At 41.7% G+C, this 21,348-nt stretch overlaps 2 protein-coding genes across 4 annotated transcripts in view; both read right to left on the bottom strand.

Moving 5' to 3' along the window:
- LOC139160193 (TNF receptor-associated factor 1-like) overlaps nucleotides 1-21,348 on the bottom strand; it is a 635,213-nt gene that overhangs the window by 28,910 nt on the left and 584,955 nt on the right. The gene's annotated exons all lie outside the window — the stretch shown is intronic.
- LOC139158357 (neural proliferation differentiation and control protein 1-like) overlaps nucleotides 1-21,348 on the bottom strand; it is a 36,603-nt gene that overhangs the window by 15,046 nt on the left and 209 nt on the right. Inside the window, exons 2-3 of the mRNA XM_070735661.1 lie at nucleotides 12,820-12,972; nucleotides 2,939-3,052 (exon numbers count right to left, since the gene is read on the bottom strand). Coding sequence (XP_070591762.1) covers nucleotides 2,939-3,052; nucleotides 12,820-12,972 — 267 coding nt within the window. The remainder of the gene's footprint in view (nucleotides 1-2,938; nucleotides 3,053-12,819; nucleotides 12,973-21,348) is intronic.

The following is a 21,348-nucleotide window of genomic DNA, read 5'->3' as shown; positions in this document are numbered from 1 at the left end:
ATTACCTATCATGTATGTATGTATGTATATATGTATGTGTGTGTGTGTGTGTGTGTCTGTCTGTCTGTCTGTCTGTCTGTCTGTCTGTCTGTCTGTCTGTCTATCTATCTATCTATCTATCTATCTATCATCTGTCTATCCCTATCATCTATCTATCTATCTATCTATCTATCTATCTATCTATCTATCTATCTATCTATCTATCTTCTATCTGTCTGTCTGTCTATCCATCTCTATCTATCTATCTATCTATCTATCTATCTATCTATCTATCTATCTATCTATCTATCATCTATTATCTGTCTGTCTGTCTGGCTATCTATCATCTATCTATCATGTATGTATCTATCTATATCATCTATTATTTTGTATGTTGGAAGCCAGCTAGGAGGGTTGCAAATAGCAATAGCATTTAGACTTATTTATTTATTCGATTTTTATGCCGCCCTTCTCCTTAGACTCAGGGTGGCTTACATGTTAGCAATAGCACTTTTTAAAAAAATATTTTTTATTGATTTTTAACAATTTAAAATCACACAACATAAATAGCACTTTTTAACAGAGCTAGGCTATTGCCCCCACAATCCGGGTCCTCATTTTACCCACCTCGGAAAGATGGAAGGCTGAGTCAACCTTGAGCCGGTGATGAGATTTGAACTGCTGACCTTCAGATCTACAGTCAGCTTCAGTGGCCTGCAGTATAGCACTCTACCTGCTGCGCCACCCCCGCTCTTATATACCACTTCACAGGGCATAAACCCTCTAAGGGGTTTACAGAGTCAGTCTATTGCCACCCAACAATCTGGCTCCTCATTTTACCAACCTTGGAAGGATGGAGAAGGCTGAGTCAATCTTGAGCTGGTCAGGATCGAACTGGTGGTAGCCGGCAGTCAGTAGAATTAGCCTGCAGTACTGCATTCTAACCATTGTGCCACCATGGCTCTTAAAAGAGTGATCATATGACTTCTGGGTACTGCAACCATCATAAATACAGGCCAGTTGCCAAGCGTGCAAATTTCTGCACATGCACAGAAGCAAAATCTCCCTGGGACGCGCAAGATGGTAGCTCCATTTTCGCTACTGGTGCAATGTGGCTCGTATTGGGTAGCAACCCGATACTGGTTGTGAGGGAATAAAAAGTATGGGAGGGAGAAAAGCAGCAGCCTCCATCTTGTGCAATTAACATTGTGAAAGGAAAATGTGTATAAATATTAAAAGAAAATATATTATCCTACTAGAAATAAGAAAAAGGAAACAGTATGCAGTGTTCCCTTGACTTTCACGGGGGATGTGTTCCAAGACTGCCCGCGAAAGTCAAATTTCTGCGAAGTAGAGATGCGGAAGTAATTACACTATTTTTGGCTATGAACCTTATTGCAGGACATCCCCTAACACTTTAAACCCCTACATTACAATTTCCCATTCCCTTAACAACCTTTAGATTATTACTCACCATTATTACTGGTAATCACCATTGAAGAAGATACTTAATAATCCTGATATTTATTAACATAATTATTTATTAACAATAATTTGGTGATGACATATAATTAATAATAATTAATAATAATTCATTAGATTTGTATGCCGCCCCTCTCCGAAGACTTGGATATGACGTCACAGGCATGGTGTAGAAAAAAAAATGAAGCATTTTTTAATTAATATTTTTTGAAAACCATGGGGTGAGATCATCCAAGGGCATGGGGTGAAGTATCATCAATACGCTGATGATACCCAGTTATACATCTCCACCCCATGTCCAGTCAAGGAAGCAGTGGAAGTGATGTGCCGGTGCCTGGAGGCTGTTGGGGCCTGGATGGGTGTCAACAAACTCAAACTCAACCCAGACAAGACGGAATGGCTATGGGTCTTGCCTCCCAAGGACAATTCCATCTGTTCATCCATTACCTCTACATGGGGCTACCTTTGAAAAGTGTTCGGAAACTTCAGATCGTGCAGAACGCAGCCGCGAGAGCCATCGTGGGGCTTCCAAGATTCGCCCACTTTTCTTCAACACTCCGTGGCTTGCATTGGCTGCCGATCGGTTTTCAGTCACAATTCAAAGTGTTGGTCATGACCTTTAAAGCCCTACATGGCATTGCACCAGAGTACCTCCGGAACCACCTGCTACCGCACGAATCCCTGCGACTGATAAGGTCCCACAGAGTTGGCCTTCTCCAGGTCCCGTCGACTAAACAATGTCGTTTGGTGGGCCCCAGGAGAAAAGCCTTCTCTGTGGCGGCCCCGGCCCTCTGGAACCAACTCTCCCTGGAGATTACAACTGCCCCACCCTCCTTGTCTTTCGTAAACTACACAAGACTCACTTATACTGCCAGGCATGGGGGAGTTGAGACACCTTTCCCCCAGGCTTTTTTATACTTTGTTTTATGTTTGGTATGAATGTGCTGTTTGGTTTTTTAAATAATGATAGGGTTTTATATGTTTTTAATATTAGATTTGTTCCACTACTATATTGTTTTTATTACTGTTGTGAGCCACCCCGAGTCTTCGGAGAGGGGCGGCATACAAATCTAATAAATAATAATAATAATAATAATAATAATAATAATAATAATAGACATTTCGCGAATGTCGGACCCGCGAAAGCCAAGGGAACACTGTATCTGTGAATGTGTGTATGAAAGATATATTTAAAAAAAATTCAAAAGAAAGTGAAAAACTACCTGTATGCAGTCACTTGCACTACCAATGTTAGTGTGTGTGTGTGTGTGTGTGTGTGTGTATGTGGGGGTGGGGGTGTGTCTGAGTGTGTCTGGGTGTTTCCTCCTTGATAGCTACTTGATTAATCTGCTTGATGGTTTGAAATTATGAAAGAGAATTGGGGCCCCCTTGTGCTGATTCCTCGCCTTTGATAGGAAACGCCCCAAATAATTTGTTCCCTTTTGGGGAAAGAGAAAGAGTTGGTGAGTTTCCATACCAGGTGTGGTGGTTTCCATCGTAGACAGCTGCAATGTCTTTTCATGCTTCGCCAAAAGGTAACGCAAAAGACCCGGCAAATCTTTAGGTCTCTTCTGAGTTTTGAGTTTGCTTTCTGAAAGAGAGGAAATAGGAGATGGGAAGTGCAGCTCTGGTGGGATTCCATTTTGTTTTACTCCCAGTTCTGTGGGCGTGGCTTGGTGGGCGTGGCAGGGGAAGGGTACGGTAAAATCTCCATTACCATCCCATCCCACTAACCTACTTTCCAGCTCTGTTCTCCTGTGCAGGGCAACAAAAGAAGACCAAACCAATCAGCAATTATTATCATACTTGAGCCTGGCAATTGAATCATGATAGCTCAACATGAATTTTACAACCCACTTTTTTTGGGCGGGGGGCGGGCAGCGGTTGTTAAATAAACCCATTGTTTGCTATGGGGTGTTTTTTTGCAAGAAACCAGAAGTGAATGCCTGTTCCCAGAAAAACCATTGTAAATGATTTTTAAAAATTTTCTTAAATGGTTTGTAAAAGCCCACTGCAACAACATTGCCCAGAAGGCTTCAAGCATTGTTAACCTAATTTTACGTAGCTTAAACTCCAGTAATCTCACACTACTAACCAGAGCATACAAACCTTTCGCCAGACCAATCCTTGAATACAGCTCATGTGTCTGGAACCCACACCACATTTTGGACATAAACACTCTAGAAAATTTATTTATTTATTTAGATTTGTATGCCGCCCCAGAGATACTTTACTAGACGAGCCCTTCACTCCCCTAGTCGCAACAGAATACTTTACGCAACTAGACTTACAATCCTAGGTTTAGAAAGTTTAGAACTACGTTGTCTTAAACATGACCTAAGCATAGCCCATAAAAATCATCTGCTACAAGGTCCTTCTTGTCAATGTCTACTTCAGCTTCAACCACAACAACACATGAGCACACAACAGATACAAACTTAAAGTGAACCGCTCTAAACTCGGCTGCATGAAACACGACTTTAGTAACCGAGTAGTTGATGCATGGAACTCACTACCAGACTCTGTAGTATCGTCACCTAACCCCTAAATCTTTACCCTTAGACTCTCCACTGTTGACCTCTCCTGATTCCTAAGAGGTTAGTAAGGGCCGTGCATAAGTGCACCAGAGTGCCTTCCGTCCCCTGTCCTAATATTTATCTTTTGCTAGTGTCATGTATATAAATATTATATCTTTGTATTCCACCAATACGTACTTGACATAACAAATAAATAAATAAATAAATAAATAAATAAACAAATCCCAGTCCCCATGAACATGCACTGCAAATGCAGGGCAGTTTCCAAGTGCCCAAATCATAGTCACATAACCACGGGATAGGGAGATTAGGCACTTCAGAACCGAGTTGTAAATAGCTTTTGGATGGTTCATTGTAGTAACTTTAAACAGTCACTAAGGGATCGGTCATAAATCCAGGACTACCTGTACAGTGCATTGTGGCTGAAAAATTCTGGAATTTTGCTTGACCAGTAGCAAATCATTGTCTGAGGAAACACAGGGGAACAAAGGCAACAGTTTCACTGGGATACTGTGTGCCTTTAAATCAAGGATCTCGTAATTTGACAATGCATTGGACTTCAACTTCCAAGTTGTCCAAGTTGTCCAGCTCTGCTTGAGTCCAGTTCACTATGCCAGCTGTGTATCTAATGACAGGTATGGCCCAAGTATTTATAGCCTTGATAGTGTTGCCACCATTCAGTTTGCTCTTCAAAATTTTTCTGGTCTTCTGGATGTACTCTTTGCTGATCACAGTTTTCACATGACCATGCTTGATATTATCCAGTTGCAAGATGCCCAAGTATTTGTAGGCTTCTGGCTGGTGGCACTTGATGGTTTGGCATTTGGCATTTCAATGCCCTCACTTTCAGTGATTTCCCCCTTTTTCAGTGCCAGGCCAAACTCCATGCTGATGTCATTGCTAAAGATTCGTACAGTGTTGGTTAGTGACTGTATCTCAGTTTCTGATTTTCCGTACAACTTCAGGTCATCCATATACAGCAGGTGTGAAATTTTTGGTGAATTCCTAGCAGTTTGTTATTATTATATGTTTAATAATAATAATAATAATAATAATAATAATAATAATAATAATGATAATAATAATATTCAATTCAATTCAATTTATTAGATTTGTATGCCGCCCCTCTCTGAAGACTCGGGGCGGCTCACAACAACAATAAAAACAATATTACAATGGCACAAATCTAATATTAAAAATAACTAAAAACCCTATCATAATTAAAAACCAAACAGCACATACATACCAAACATAAATAATAATGAGCCTGGGGGAAGATGTCTCAAATCCCTCATGCCTGGCGGTATAGGTGGGTCTTAAGTAGTTTACGAAAGGCAAGGAGGGTGGGGGCAGTTCTAATCTCCAGGGGGAGTTGATTCCAGAGGGCCGGGGCCGCCACAGAGAAGGCTATTATTATTATTATTATTATTATTATTATTATTATTATTATTATTATTATTATTATAGAATCTGAGTCTGGTACAGAACTGTAATTTGAAAAATTTTCTCTGACAAAACCCTCTCTAGTTCTCCTGAGGGAAGGAGAGGGTATAAATAAATGTATCCCTACTTGTAGGATTGTATTACTTTAACCTTATAATATTAGCGTTCATAAATTGCCTACTCTGGCCTGTCATGAAAGGCTGGCACCATGCACCTAAGTTAAGATGTACCTTCTTCTTTTGTGAAATTTTATTACTAAAAATCTGAATGGAAGTCGAGCGGAAAGTGATGGAATTTATGTGTGTGATAAAAAAAACACACACACAAAAATCCAACCACTCATCCTTTTTCCAAGCAGTTAATTTCACAAAGAGCCCTCTTTTATTAGCTGGTGGAAATAAAATTTCCCGTTTTATGATGATGGTGATGAGTTATGACAAGCAATATATAAAACACTTCAGAAAAATGAAGAGGTACATCCAGAGGTGGATGTACAGCTTGAACTGGTAGTGATCCACTGGTGATGTCATGATGTTATCACATAAGCGGTTCGGTCCATCTTTTTTTTAAAAAAAAATATCTTTTTTTTAATTGATTTTTTTTCTTTTTTCCCCTTTTGAGCATATGTAGAAGCCAAGTTTCTGTGCATGCAGTCGCCATCTTGTTTTTGGCTTTTTTATTTTATATTATTTTATATTATTCAGATTTTCTAGGACTGAGGCGTGCCCACACAGTGTGGGAGGAAGTGAACCAGCAGCGAGGCAAGTCAGAATCCACCCTGGGTACTTTGGCACCTTGTCTTCCGCCACAAAAGAGTCCCATAATTTATTTTATTTTTATTTTATTTATTTGTTTTGTCAAGAACATACTGCTGTTATACAAAGACATAACAATATTTATATACATGATACTAGTAAGAGAGAAACACTAGGACAGGGGACGGAAGGCACGCTGGTGCACTTATGCACGCCCCTTACTGACCTCTTAGGAATAAGGAGAGGTCAACAGTGGATAGTCTAAGGCAGTGTTTTTCAACCAGTGTGCCGCGGCACACTAGTGTGCCGCGAGACATGGTCAGGTGTGCCGCGAAGCTCAGAGAGAGAAAGAAAACAAGAGAGAGAGAAAGAAAGAAAAAGAGAGAGAGAAAAAGAGAGAGAGAAAGAGAGAAAGAGAGAGAGAAAGAGAGAGAGAGAGAGAAAGAGAGAAAGAAAGAGAAAAAGAAAACAAGAGAGAGAGAAAGAGAGAGAGAGAAATAAAGCGAGAGAGAGAGAAATAAAGCGAGAGAGAGAGAAAGCAAGAGAAAGAAAGAAAGCAAGAGAGAAAGAGAACAAGAGAGAAAGAGAACAAGAGAGAGAGAAAGAAAGAGAGAGAAGGAAAGAAAGAGAGAGAGAAAGAGAGGGAGGGAAGGTGGGAGAGAGAAAGACATAGAGGGAGGTAGGGAGAAAGAGAGCAAAAAAGAGAAGGAAGGGAGGGAAAGAAAGGATGGAGAGAAAAAAGAAGGGAGAGAAAGAGGGAGGGAGAAATAGAGCGAAAGGGAGGAAGAGAGAGAAAAAAAATTGTCCAAACTTTTTTTAGCCAACACCTCCCCCCCCGTCCCCCCACTCAATGTGCCCCAGGGTTTTGTAAATGTAAAAAATGTGCCGTGGCTCAAAAAAGGTTGAAAATCACTGGTCTAAGGCAGTGGTTCTCAACCTTTCTAATGCCGCGACCCCTTAATACAGTTCCTTGTGTTGTGGTGACCCCCAACCATAAGTCTAGTGCCAATTCTCCCAACAGAGCTTTAAGCTGATTGGCAGGAAGGTCAGAGGGACGCCCCCACTGTAAATGCCTGATTGGTCGGATTGTAAAAATATATTCCAAGACGCCAGAATAGAAGTTTTAGTTCCTAACACCAGGGGACCCCTGTAAAATGGCTGTTTGACCCCCAAAGGGGTCCCGACCCCCAGGTTGAGAACCACTGGTCTAAGGGTGAAGTTTTGGGGGGTTAGGTGATGATACTGCCGAGTCTGGTAGTGAGTTCCATGCATCAACTACTCAATTACTAAAGTTGTATTTCCTACAGTTGAGTTTAGAGCAGCTTCCTTGAAGTTTGTATATGTTGTGTGTTGTTGTGGTTGAAGCTGAAGTAGATGTTGACAGGAAGACGTTGTAGCAGATGATTTTATGGGCTATGCTTAGGTCGTGTTTACGGCCACGTAGTTTTAAGCTTTCTAAACCGAGGATTATAAGTCTAGTTGTGTAGGGTATTCTGTTGCGAGAAAGACAGAAATCAAGGGAAGAGAGTACAGAGTTTGTGTTTGTTCCTGTTTTGACCCAGGGCTTAGATGGGTGTGTGTGTGTGTGTGTGTGTGTGTGTGTGTGTGTGTGTGTGTGAATAATGAATCCAGCCTTTACAATGTTGATAGAATTTTCAACTCTTGCTCTCTGATCTTGACCGGTAGCTTCTGAGCCTTTAATATAATCTCCAAGTGGAGGAACAGACAGTGCAGAATGCGAAGTCATCACTTGGAGAGAAAATCTCTTTGGGTGTGAGTCACAACCAGCCCTGAATACCACTAGTAGGTGCTGGCTGAGGAAAACTTTATAAGCCATGACCACAGGCTAAGATGTTGCTGGTAGCATTTATTTTTTCAGCCCACCTTGCATACTAATGGCCAAAAACCTTAACTGTGAACCATTCACACAGATATGTTGACCTTCAAGTTGTACGGAACCGCCTTCTAACTCATACTTCCCTACGACCAATAAGGCCCCACAGAATTGGCCTTTTCCAGGTCCTGTCCGCCAAACAATGTCGGTTGGCAGGACCTTGGGGAAGGGCCTTCTCTGTGGCAGCTCTGACACTTTGGAACCAACTGCCTCTGGAGATCTGTATTAGTCCCACCCTACCGGTCTTCTGGAGGGCCTGGGACCAAGAATGAGTGTAAGTATGCATGGTATTTTAGGATTACAATCAGTGGTAGGTTGCTGCCCAGACGGGGGGGACGGGACGGGACGGGACAGGATGCAGTGGGGTAGCAAAAATGGAGCTCCACCCCAGAGCACCCAATTTGCACTGAAAGATGTTGAAAGAAAATGCAGGACGTCCTGCATAAGCCACGCCCACAGTGTGGTAGTAAAAATTTTGGTATCCCTTCACTGGTTACAATATACAGTATTCCCTTGATTTTCGTGGGGGATGCGTTCCAAGACCGCCCGCGAAAGTTGAATTTCCGCGAAGTAGAAATGCGGAAGTAAATACACTATTTTTGGCTAGGAACAATATCACAAGCCTTCCCGTAACACTTTAAACCCCTAAATTACAATTTCCCATTCCCTTAGCAACCATTTAGATTATTACTCACCATGTTTATTTATTAATTAAAGTTTATTAAAAAAAATATTTATTAAAGGCAGACGAAAGTTTGGCGATGACATATGACGTCATCGGGCGGGAAAACCCGTGGTATAGGGGGAGAAACCGCAAAGTATTTTTTAATTAATATTTTTGAAAAACCGTGGTATAGACTTTTTGCGAAGTTTGAACCCGCGAAAATCGAGGGAACACTGTATTTTATATTGTTCTTTTGTATTATTGTTCCTATTTATTCTATATTGCTGGTATTTATTGTCATTACTATTAGCTGCCCAGAGTCCAATTGGAGTTGGGCAACAGATAAAACCCATAAATAAACAAGCAAACAAACAAACAAATAAATAAATAAAATCTGGAGAGAAACCAGAGTATAATAAATAAACAATGTAAAAAATTGCAACTCTATTTAGTTCCAGTGCTTTGTTTCTTGATTCTTGGCCTTAACAGAATAACAAGGACCTTGGACGTCTTCTAGTCCAGTGATTTTCAACCTTTTTTGAGCCGCGGCACATTTTTTACATTTACAAAATCCTGGGGCACACCACCAACCAAAATGACACTCTAACACAGTACGTATACTGTATTGTACATATAGCTAATAATATAGTTTCTCAATGTATTTTGTCCAGGGCCCTGTTCAACATTTGCATTTTCCCTTCTCAAAAACGTCTCCATCATTGTCACTTGCTCATCTTGCTGAGATCCCAAACTGTCACAAGAGTGAAATATGCCTGGCAGAGGTCCTTTAAATAAATTACATTTATTTTAAAAAAGTTAAATAGAAAAGGATAACCCCCTCATATATACAGTCCCATGTAACATCCCTCATATATACAGTCCTATGTAACATCCCTCATATATACAGTCCTGCTAATAGATGCTGGAGCTTTCATCAAGGTTGTGGGTTCAAATCAATTTGGCAAATACTCACTCTATATTATAGAGACCGGACAAAATCAATTTTAGAAAATGTTGGGTACTTGTGTAACATCATAAGTCCTCAGAGCATTTCTACTGTCACATTGAGAAGTTTGCTTTCTAGGTAAAGATTCTGATAAATACTAGAGTTCTCCCTAAGTTTGTCGGTTCAAATCCCATGGTCAGCTGGGTGCAGGGGCCTTGGCTCTGTCTGTTTTGATAGTGTATGTCGAGATTTGAGCTCTTTAAGAAGATGACCCTTCAGGAGGCCATATACAATATAGATAACATTGTGAGGCATTGTGAGGCATTGTATATCACCCTCTGTGTGGGCCTCTTATAAAAAGAAAAAGATCAAATATCTTTATGCACCATCAGGATAGACATAACCAGCTGAGGCTTCATCTAGTGGTGGCAACATTTACCTCCAGTCCTGACAAGGATTAGAAATCGGGACCATGGGGAAGAGTAGCAGCTTCAACTACTCGCCACGGCCACACAATGACAAGTGCGCAACACCTTCCTGGGTGTGGATGAGAGGCGGACTGCTATTGGTTCATCGCTAGTGGTTGGGATGAATCCTAGAAGGTGATTGGTCAGTGAGAGTTCCCTGTGCCTCCACTCTTCCTGTCGCTGATAGCTGGAGGGATTGTGAGGGGAATGTTTATGTTTGGATGGAGGTGGCTGGCGGAGGGCTGGATAAATGGCCTCCGCGGGCCGTAGTTTGGGGACCCATGTTTAACTTCCCCACGGCACACTTGACCATGTTTCATGGCACACTGGTTGAAAAACACTGTTGTAGTCCAACCCCTTGCTCTGGTAGGAAACCCTGCACCATTTCAGACAAATGGTTGCCCACTCTCTTCTTAAAAGCCTCCAGTTATGGACCACCCACAACTTTCCCCTAATTAATTGCTCTGTTAGGAAATTTCTCCTTGGCTCTAGGTGGCTTCTCTCCTTTATTAGTTTCCATCCATTGCTTCTTATCCTGCCTCCAATGGCAAATAGGTTGATTCCCCTCCTATTTGTACTGAAATAAATTCAAGAAAATTAATAAAAATTATGGCAAAAAAATAAAAACCTTCTGACAGGTTTTAGATGATGCTTGGTCTTCTCCTTCTTTCTAAGGCTGACAGAGAAGGACTGGTTCAAGGTCACTCAGTCTTCTGGTTTCTAGTCTGTTGCCTTACTCCAGTGGCACTTGATTTTGGTCCACAAACTAGTCTCTCTCTCTGGCTCCCTCCATGTCCTTTTGGGCTACACCATCTTCCTAAAATATAAGGTGTGTTGCAAAGGACCAGAGGCTAGAAAATAAGGAGGGTTGGAATGAACAGGAGAAATGCAGAGAATGTTGGATGTTTACAGTAAAGAAGAACCATAGTGATTAAAAATTAAGAGAAAGTATTTGTTTTGTCTAGGGCCTTTGAGAGTGTTGATTCCTGGCGACTGCCAAGTCCCTGTAGTTTCCTTGGCAAGATTTTGGAAATGGTTTGACGAAGTCTTCTCCTTTCTAAGGCTGACAGAGAAGGACTGGTTCAAGGTCACTCAGTCTTCTGGTTTCTAGTCTGTTGCCTTACTCCAGTGTTTCTCAAACAGTGGAGTGGACCCCCTGGGGGAGGCGTGGAATAATGCTGGGGGGGGGAGGCAGGGTATGTGACCTCAGGAAATATGGCTTTTTTGCTTTTTTGTGTATACTCCTTTTTGTGTATACTCCTTTTTGTGTATACTCCTGTTCAGTTTGGGGATTTTTTCAGATTCTGATTCGGAAAGTGTTTATGAATTAGTGGCAGGGCCTGATTTACAGGCAGAAGACATAGGAGACCAACCACAGGACGTTTCTATGAGTTCAGATTCAAGTGAAGGAGAAACAGATGCTGGATGGGTAAATCTTTATTTCAGACGCTTGCAGAGGTGAATAGAGCAAGTGTCAGGGAAGAAATATTAAGGAGAGGAACGGGTTAATTAATTAAGTAATTAATTCATCACATCCGGGTATCAGCGGAAGAGAAGGGTTGAGTTGTCAATCTGCTATTAAGAAATATGGAGGTTTCTTCAAGCGTCTCAGAAAGTAAACTTTGCCTTGTGTGCTTTTAATTGCAGTTTTTATTACCCTGGGCTAACTCTGACTAGCCATAAATCTTAGAATGACTTATGGAATGCTTTAATGATTTTGATGTTGCCTTGTCTACTGAAGTTTAAGATAAGAGAGCGCTGCGTGCCGAGATGATTCAGTGTGGAACAGAGGAAAGAAAAATAAAGATGATGTGTTGTTTTACAAATCTATGCATTTAGCAATCCTTTATTTCAATTAACAGTGGCTTTAGCCGGAGATCAGAACACAGGGAGTAGGGGTTTTTTGCACCAAACAATAGCACACAGTGCAGAGTAGGCAATATGAAGTGCATATCAAAAAACTTTAATAGACACCCTGGAAAAATATTTAACAGGGATGAAAAGAAAGGAGGAGATAATGAGACAAACATTAAGTCTCCCGAAAGCTAAGATGAGGAAATATGATGAAGCGTATGTAGAGCCTGGCTTCACTATAACTATGGTGGGAGACGAGGAAAGACCGGTATGTTTACTGGGTCTAAAAATGTTGGCAGCGGACAGCATGAAGCCAAATAAATTAAGGTGTTGTTTAAACACATTACACCCCCAATCACGCTGATACGCCGCTTGAGTTTTTTCAGAGAAAACGTGCTGAATATTGCAAACAATCGTCCCGGAGGAAAGTTGGGAGGGGCCCCCACAAAATGTTTACTTCTTCTTGGGGGGGGAAGTGTAATAACTCTCAAAAATAGGTTTAAATGCAAGATTTATTTTTCTGACAGGAACAAGGAAGCTTAACTCAGTCAACTAGTAATTGTGTATTGAGAGCGCCATACAATGACAGTTCTCAGTATTTATACAAACTAGCCCCAGCAACAGGCAGCTTTTACATTGATACATTTTTAGTGCCAAAAGAGGCCAACCAATCAACATATAATAAACAAATCTGAACGTTTGACTTTTACCCTGTAACTGGGTAGGTAACTGGGCAGCATATCTAACAGGGGGCATAACAGAAAATAATTGAGGAACACTGCCTTACATGGGACTTACCATGCTTAGAACCCTTTTTTGGCACACAGTTTCCATTGGAATCCTCTTCGTGACCGGGGAAACACGAGCCACAGCTTGGTGCCCCATCTGGTCCGCAGCCCATTCGCTGGTGAAGTAGGCAGTTGATTTTGTACCGGGCAGGGCACAGGGGGTCTGCAAAAAAGAACACACAAAGAGATAGCAATAGCAGTTAGACTTACATACAGCGGTACCTCTGCCTGCGAATGTCTCTACTTATGAACTTTTCTAGATAAGAACTGCGTGTTCAAGATATTTTTGCTTCTTCTCAAGAACTGTTTCCCATTTACAAACCTGAGCCTCCAAAATTGTAACCGGAAAAGGTGAGGAAAAGCCTCTGTGGGGCCTCTCTAGGAATCCCCTGGGAGGAAACAGGGCCAGAAAAGGCAGCGAGAAGCCTCCGTGGGGCTTCTCTAGGAATCTCTTGGGAGAAAACAGGGCCTCTACCCTCCCTGTGGTTTCCCCAATCACACACATTATTTACTTTTACATTGATACCTATGGGAAAAAATGCTTCTTCTTACAAACTTTTCTACTTAAGTACCTGGACACAGAACGAATTAAGTTCGTAAGTAGAGGTACCACTGTACCTGTTCTGCCCCAGTTACGAATGTAGCAAACACACAACTTGGATGAACTTAATTTAATCAATAAATGACTACTAATAACTGGCTTAGTAGGTGGAGACACACGCACACCCACAAATCTAAAAGCAATACTTTCTTACAAAAAAACCCCTTAGCTGCTAATTAATCTTCATTAACAGCTGGCATCAGTTCATAAAGTCTTAAGTCAGAGCCATGCAATTATTCTTTGTTATCTCATGAAGTTTCAAAGTCTTGGCAAAATGCCTAGAAGTCTTCCTCGATAAGCAATCTGAAGCAGAAAAACAGAGTAGTGGGTTTTCTAGACACAAGACACCCACAATGGATGGTCAAGATGAAGCCATCATGTGGAGTTAGAGACTTTGGCCTGCCACAGTAGAATAGTATTACGGGAGTTGCATGAGAAGGAAAGTTACTAGCCACAACAAATTCCTTTCTTAGAGTCCAAGGTCATCTTTTGTTTTGCATCAAAGGATGTAAGGAGGAGGTCGGTGAAATCCCTGCACTTGGACTTGGTCCTTGTGATGAACTTGCGGGTATGTGGGATGAACCTTAACCTGGGTGGAGTACTGGAAGGAAGTTAGTATCAGGATGGCAATGGGGTGACCAATATGACTCTGTTAATAAATTGAACCTTGGATCAGAGAATTGGACTGGAATATGATTTATTTTCCAGATGCTATTTGGGGTGCTGACACGGATAAACAATTCCAAAGATATTGTTTCCTGTAGCCTTTCAGGTGCTTCTGCTGTTCTTAAGTAGACTAGGGGAGTGGCCAATCAGCCCCAAGTCTTACTCCTGAGGAGACCTCCTCCAGAGTAACCATTCCTGTCTCTTGGCAGCCCTACGTGCTCATGCATTAAGGAGAAGCCTCTTCTTCCATGTCACTGCTATGAGGTGCTGGAGGTCCGAAAGCCCTGGCTGACCTCTGCCTCTGGCACTGAGTCCTCACCAGCCTCCTCACTGTCCGACTCAGGTGCCAACTGCACAGGCCACTGGCACATCACCAAGTTGGGCTCCTCTTGAACGGGATCTGCTATCAGCTGCATGGGCTGCTGTTAGACCAGTGATGGCGAACCTATGACACGTGTGTCAGCACTGACACGCGGAGCCATTTTCGGTGACACGCGGCCGCCGGAGAAACAGGGAGCTTTAGGGAGTGCAATTGCAACCGCAATTATTATTATTTTTCCCTCTCCCCTTAATTAAGAGGCCGGGCGATTTTCGCGCGGCCGATATTTGCGATGGCTGGGAGGGGCGAGAACACCGCCTCCCAGCTGGGCGCGCCTGCGCAGAGCACAGGCTCGCCCACACGTTGCCTTTGGCAGCACAAGCATGCCTGTCCGGCCGGGGGAAGAATCGCCTCGGCCGGACGTCAGTTTCAGCGGGGGGCGGGGCGCCGCCTCCCAGCTGTTTGGCGCGGCGCCAAGCGTCGGAGCCCACCACGAATGGTGGTTAGCTCACAGGGGCCGCTGGGAGCGAGGGGAGGGGTTGCAGGGCTATTTCAGGGTCTGCACCCCTCGCCCTCGCCCCTCTGCTTCCTGCTTGCCTTCCAGAACGGTGTTGTAAAAGGAGAGAGGGAGAAAGAGAGGGAGGGGAAGAGGGGAAGGAAGGAAAAGAGAGAGAGAAAGAGAAAAAAGTGGAAGGAAGAGAAAGAAAGGAAGGGAGAGAGAGAGAAAGAGAAAAAAGTGGAAGGAAGAGAGAAGGAAAGAAAGGAAGGGAGAGAGAGAGAAAGAGTGAGAGAGAGAAGATAGGAAGAGAGAGAGAGAGAGAAATGATAGAATAAAGGGGAGAAAAAAAAGAGAAATGAGAAAATGATTGAGGCAGAGAATGACAGGAAAGAGAGAGAAAGAGAGAGAGAAGTGACTCTTGATTTAAAGCATATGGTAAAAGCACTTAAATAATAACAGAGAAAAAACCCCCCAACCCTCACCTGTTTTTATTAATAGTTATGTTTTTGAATTTGCTGGTTGTTTTAGTTTTAATAGTAATAGAGTTTGGTTTGGTTTTATTATTAATTTCTTTTAATAAAAAAGAAGGGATTTATTATTTATTTATATTTATATTTATTTATTTATTTGTTTGTTTATCTACCTATCTACAAAATACCAACCTTCAATTGAAGATTTAGCCAATGAAATTCAGCAACAAAAAAGTCACTAAATCAGTGATGGCGAACCTGTGGCATTCCAGCTGGACTGCCACAGGTTTGCCATCATTGGAAGAATTCCCCCTCCCCCTCACTTATCTTAGTTCATGGCACCCCACACAAGTTAAATAACAGCAAGACCAACAAAAGAAACCAACTGACAGATTAACAAAAAAGTCACTAAGTAGGTAAGTTAAATAATTATGCATATTTGTTATTTAAACTATAAATATCACAAAATTATGTTTTTTTCTCAAGGTGACACACCACCCGAGTTATGCTCACTTTTTTGGCGAATTTTGACACACCAAGCTCAAAAGGTTGCCCATCACTGTGTTAGACCAAACCAATACTGCTTCACAGGGCTTTTATAGCCCTCTCTAAACATTTTTAAAAGGCAGCATACAGTGAAACCTCTACCTAAGAATGCCTCTACTTACAAAATTTTCTAGATAAGATCCAGATGTTCAAGATTTTTTTGCCTCTTCTCAAGAACCATTTTCTACTTACAAACCCAAACCTCCAAAACTGTAACTGGAAAAGGCAGGGAGAAGCCTCCGTGGGGCCTCTCTAGGAATCTCCTGGGAGGAAACAGGGCCGGAAAAGGTGGTGAGAAGCCTCCGTGGGGCCTTTCTAGGAATCTCCTGGGAGGAAACAGAGCCTCCACCCTCCCTTATTTGCTTTTACATTTATTCCTATGGGAAAAATTGCTTATTCTTATAAACTTTTCTACTTAAGAACCTGGTCACAGAACGAATTAAGTTCGTAAGTAGAGGTACCACTGTATTTGCCTCCAACAATCTGGGTTCTCATTTTAGTGACCTCAGAAGGATGGAAGGTTGAGCCGGTCAGGATCGAACGGATTGAACTTCTTGCAATATGAGCAGAATTAGCCTGCAATACTACATCCATAGTACTTGTGCCCCAATGACTCACAGAGATGAGGGACACTAGCGTTCAAGATAATGACATTGATGTCACCCATTCAGTCAAGCAGGAGACCCTATACCAGTGGTTCTCAACCTTTCTAATGCCGCAACTCCTTAATATAGTTCCTCATGTTATGGTGACCCACAACCATAAGTCTAGCGCCAATTCTCCTAACAGAGCTTTAAGCTGATTGGCAGGAAGGTCAGAAGGACACTCCTAATGTAAACGCCTGATTGGTCGGATTGTAAAAAATATGTTCCAAGGCACCAGAATAGAAGCTTTAGTTCCTAACACCATGGGAAATTTATCTTTTCCCATGGTCTTAGCTGATGCCTGTGAAATAATAATAATAATAATAATAATAATAATAATAATAATAATAATAATAATGACTTTTGCAAGTGAAGCAGACAGTGGAAGAAGAGAAGCATGCATTTGCTGACTATGTGAAGGAGAGCAAAGAGTCAGCGTTGATGGAGGTCAACAATAGGAAGCTTCTCAAGGTGAAGCAAACTAAGGACCAGTACAGAAAAAACGGTAACTCAATGTCGTATGGACAGTTGGCGGAACAAAGCATTGCATGGCCAGTTCTTGGAGAAGATTGAAGGCAAAGTGGATAAAGAAAAGACCTGGTCATGGCTTACAAGTGGAACACTCAAAAAGGAGACAGAAGGACTAATACTGGCGGCACAAGAACAGGCCATTACAACAAATGCTGTCAAAGCCAGAATTGAAAAATCAACAGATGATCCAAAGTGCAGACTCTGTAAAGAAACAGATGAAACAATCAATCACATACTCAGCTGCTGCAAAAAGATCGCACAGACTGACTACAAGCATAGACAAAATGCTGTGGCACAGATGATCCACTGGAACCTGTGCCAGAACTACCATCTACCAGTGGCAAAGAACTGGTGGGATCATAAGCCCGAAAAAGTGGTTGAAAATGAGCAAGCAAAACTAGTGGGACTTCCGACTTCAGACTGACCGAATTCTGAAGCATAACACACCAGACATCCTGATTGTGGAGAAAAAGAATGTATGGATCATCGACATTGCAATCCCAGGAGACAGCAGAATTGAGGAGAAGCAGCTAGAGAAATTAGTGAAATACAAAGATCTAAAAATCGAGCTGCAATGACTCTGGCATAAGCCAGTGAAACTGGTCCCAGTGGTACTCGGCATGCTGGGTGCAGTGCCAAAGGATCTCAGCGGACATTTGAAAACCATTGGAATTGGCAAAATCTCCATCTGTCAATTGCAAAAGGCCGTTTTACTGGAATCGACAAACATAATTCGCCGCTACATCACGCAGTCCTAGGTGCTTGGGAAGCGCCCGACTGGTGATGAAATACAAAATCCAGCATAGTGATCTTGTTTGCTGTGTTGTATTGACATAATAATAATAATAATAATAATAATAATAATAATAATAATAATAATAATAATTGTATGAATGGTCATTCGACTCCCAAAGGGGTCCCGACCCCTAGGTTGAGAACCACTGCCCTATACCATTTCTGACAAGTGACTGTCCAATCTCTTCTGAAAAGCCTCAAGTGATGAAGCACCCACATCTTTTGAAGGCAAAGCTGTTCCATGGGCTGATGGCTCTCACTGTCAGAAAATTCTTCATTTCTAGGTTGAATCTCTCCTTGATCAGCTCCCACCCTTATTCCTTGCCTGACCTTCAGGTGCTTTGGAAAATAGATTACCCCCCCTCTTCTCTGTGTCAGCCCCTCAAATATTGGACACTGAAGTGAGAAATAAGGCTAGACCACATGTGGAAGCAGTGTCAAGAGAAAAATAAATAATTGCATCATCTCTAATCTTGTTATGTGTGATGAAGCAAAGCCTTTCCTCGGTGCCTGGAAGAATAAATCAATTGTGCTGGACAATCCTACCAGGAATAGAATAGAACAGAACAGAACAGAATAGAATTCTTTATTGGCCAGGTGTGATTGAACACACAAGGAATTTGTCTTTATAGTTATAGTTTATTATATTTGCATGCCGCCCCTCTCCGAAGACTTTAGTGCATATGCTCTCAGTGTATATAAAAGAAAATATACATTTGTCAAGAATCATGAGATACAACACTTAATTGTTGTCATAGGGTCACAAATAAGCAATGAGGAAATATTAATAAAAAATTTAAGGATACAAGCAGCCAGTTACAGTCACACAGTCATAAGTGGGAGGAAATGGGTGATAGGAATGATGAGAAAAATCTAGGAGAAAAGACGTTCCAGAAATTGGATGGTGTTGGTGGTGCTGTTTGAAAAATGAAATCTTTGCATCCCACCTTTCTCACCTTGGAAAGGTCAAATTCCACCACCTCTCTCACCTCCAGGACAGATATAACTTTGCCACCAGCTTTTTATGAAAGGTTGTAGAATCAATGACAAAGATAAATAGAATAGAATTCTTTATTGGCCAAGTGTGACTGCACACGCAAGGAATTTATCTTTGGTGCAGATGTTCTCAGTGTAAGAAAAAGATACATTTGTCAAGAATCATGAGGTACAACACTTAATGATTGTCATAGGGGTCAAATAAGCAATCAGGAAACAATCAATAAAAATCTTAAGGATACAAGATGAGTGGCTCAAACTATTTTTCCAAGCACCAAAAGGTGAGACAAGAAAACAATGGATGGAGACTAATGAAGGAGAGAAGCAACCGAGAACTACGGAGAAATTTCCTAATGGTGAGAGCAAATCAACCAATGGAACAGCTTGCCTTCCGATGTTATGGAGGCTTTCAAAAAGAGACAGGACAAACATCTGTTTGAAATGTTATACGGTCTCCTGCTACGTTTTCTATGTTCTGTGATTTTAGTGCCATCCAATCATTGTTTTGAACTGTATCCAAAAAGCAACCGAAGACATAGAGGGCACAACTCTTTTTTTTTTAAGCTTGATTGATTCACTAAAATGAAAAGATAATTCTCCCTCCAGTATTTATTGTTGTAAGATGCCTTGATTGTTGTGAGCCACCCTTATTTCCATGGGATTGTGGGGGGGACATAGAAGTCAAATAAATAATAATAATAATAATAATAATAATAATAATAATAATAATAATAATAATAATACGAGAGAGTGAAGCTGATCTATGAGCTTGCAGCCCCGAATAAGCTGCAATTTTATTCTTTCCCTCTCCCTCGTTTGAAACAAAGATCTCCTTTGAAAAGGATGTTTGGTGTTTTTAATGCTAGCGTACGCGCGGATACAGGAGGATTGGTACCATTGGTAACTAAACCTTGAAGATCAGGAGGGGCAGAAGATAAGATTGCTTTCTTTCTTCATTCCACCCCGTTTACAGGGCTGTTGTGGGCTTCCTTGGGCAGAAATAAAACTAGTCCAGCAACAGCTAGCGTGGCACCTTTGTATAGACATGAGAAGCACCTGCTGAACTTCTGCCAGCCAGCCATTTGTTAAAAAGTACTTCATAAGAATTTTTAAAAAGAGGAAAGAGGCTGGTTCTTACTAATGGGTGAATTTGTGAAGTGGAACAAAGAGTTTTGGACAGGAGAAGGAAGTTGGCATGTAATGGGTGAGTCACAAGCCTTTGTTCTGCCACAAAACCCTGGTGCCCGGTGAATTATAATGATGAAGGCTGGCGAGAAACTTAAAGACCTTTGGAAAGGAAAAACAGTTTCTCCCCGGGGCAGAGAATTCTTGAGGGGGAATAAGCGACACTTCAGCTGAGACATATCTTTGGAGCCAAGACCAATTGCTAGAAATCTTATCAAGGGGTTCCCTCCTACTCCACGATCCAGCCCCAAATCAGAAAACAACATTAGATTTCATAGAATGACTTGAATAAGTTACAGCCAAGATGCTATGAAACTCCGGTTTCTTCTTATCCTAGAACCAAACCTAGGCTGGTTTGGTTGAAATGACTGCATTCCATTTCTCCATCCATCCGTCCGTCCGTCCATCCATCCATCCATCCATCCCAAGTAACCAGAAAACCACTTCCATTTATTCCTTCATTCCAAGACTCTGCCGTTCTCTCCTTCCTCCATTTGTTCCTTCATTCCAAGCCTTTGCCATTCTCTCCTTCCTCCAAGCCTCTGCCGTTCTCTCTCTCCATTTATTCCTTCATTCCAAGCCTCTGCCATTCCCTCCTTCCTCCATTTATTCCTTCATTACAAGCTTTTGCCATTCTCTCTCTCCATTTATTCCTTCATTCCAAGCCTCTGCCATTCCCTCCTTCATTTATTCCTTCATTCCAAACCTTTGCCATTCTCTCCTTCCTCCATTTATTCCTTCATTCCAAATCTTTACCATTCTCTCCTTCCTCCATTTATTCCTTCATTCCAAATCTTTACCATTCTCTCCTTCCTCCATTTATTCCTTCATTCCAAGCCTCTGCCATTCCCTCCTTCCTCCATTTATTCCTTCATTCCAAACCTTTGCCATTCTCTCCTTCTTTCATTTATTCCTTCATTCCAAACCTTTGCCATTCTCTCCTTCCTCCATTTATTCCTTCATTCCAAATCTTTACCATTCTCTCCTTCCTCCATTTATTCCTTCATTCCAAGCCTCTGCCGTTCCCTCCTTCCTCCATTTATTCCTTCATTCCAAACCTTTGCCATTCTCTCCTTCTTTCATTTATTCCTTCATTCCAAACCTTTGCCATTCTCTCCTTCCTCCATTTATTCCTTCATTCCAAGCCTCTGCCATTTCCTCCTTCCTCCATTTATTCCTTCATTCCAAGCCTTTGCTCGTTCTCCCTTTTGTAGCCTTTCCTCTCTGAGTGGACCATTTCTCTCTCCTTTTGTTACCTCCCCACCCTTTATCCTTCTGCTCTTACAT

This window comes from Erythrolamprus reginae, chromosome 2, assembly GCF_031021105.1.
Source record: "Erythrolamprus reginae isolate rEryReg1 chromosome 2, rEryReg1.hap1, whole genome shotgun sequence".
NCBI classification, from domain to species: Eukaryota; Metazoa; Chordata; class Lepidosauria; order Squamata; family Dipsadidae; genus Erythrolamprus; species Erythrolamprus reginae.
Note: the sequence above shows the minus strand (reverse complement) of the source record. Positions and strands in the feature narration are given on the sequence as shown.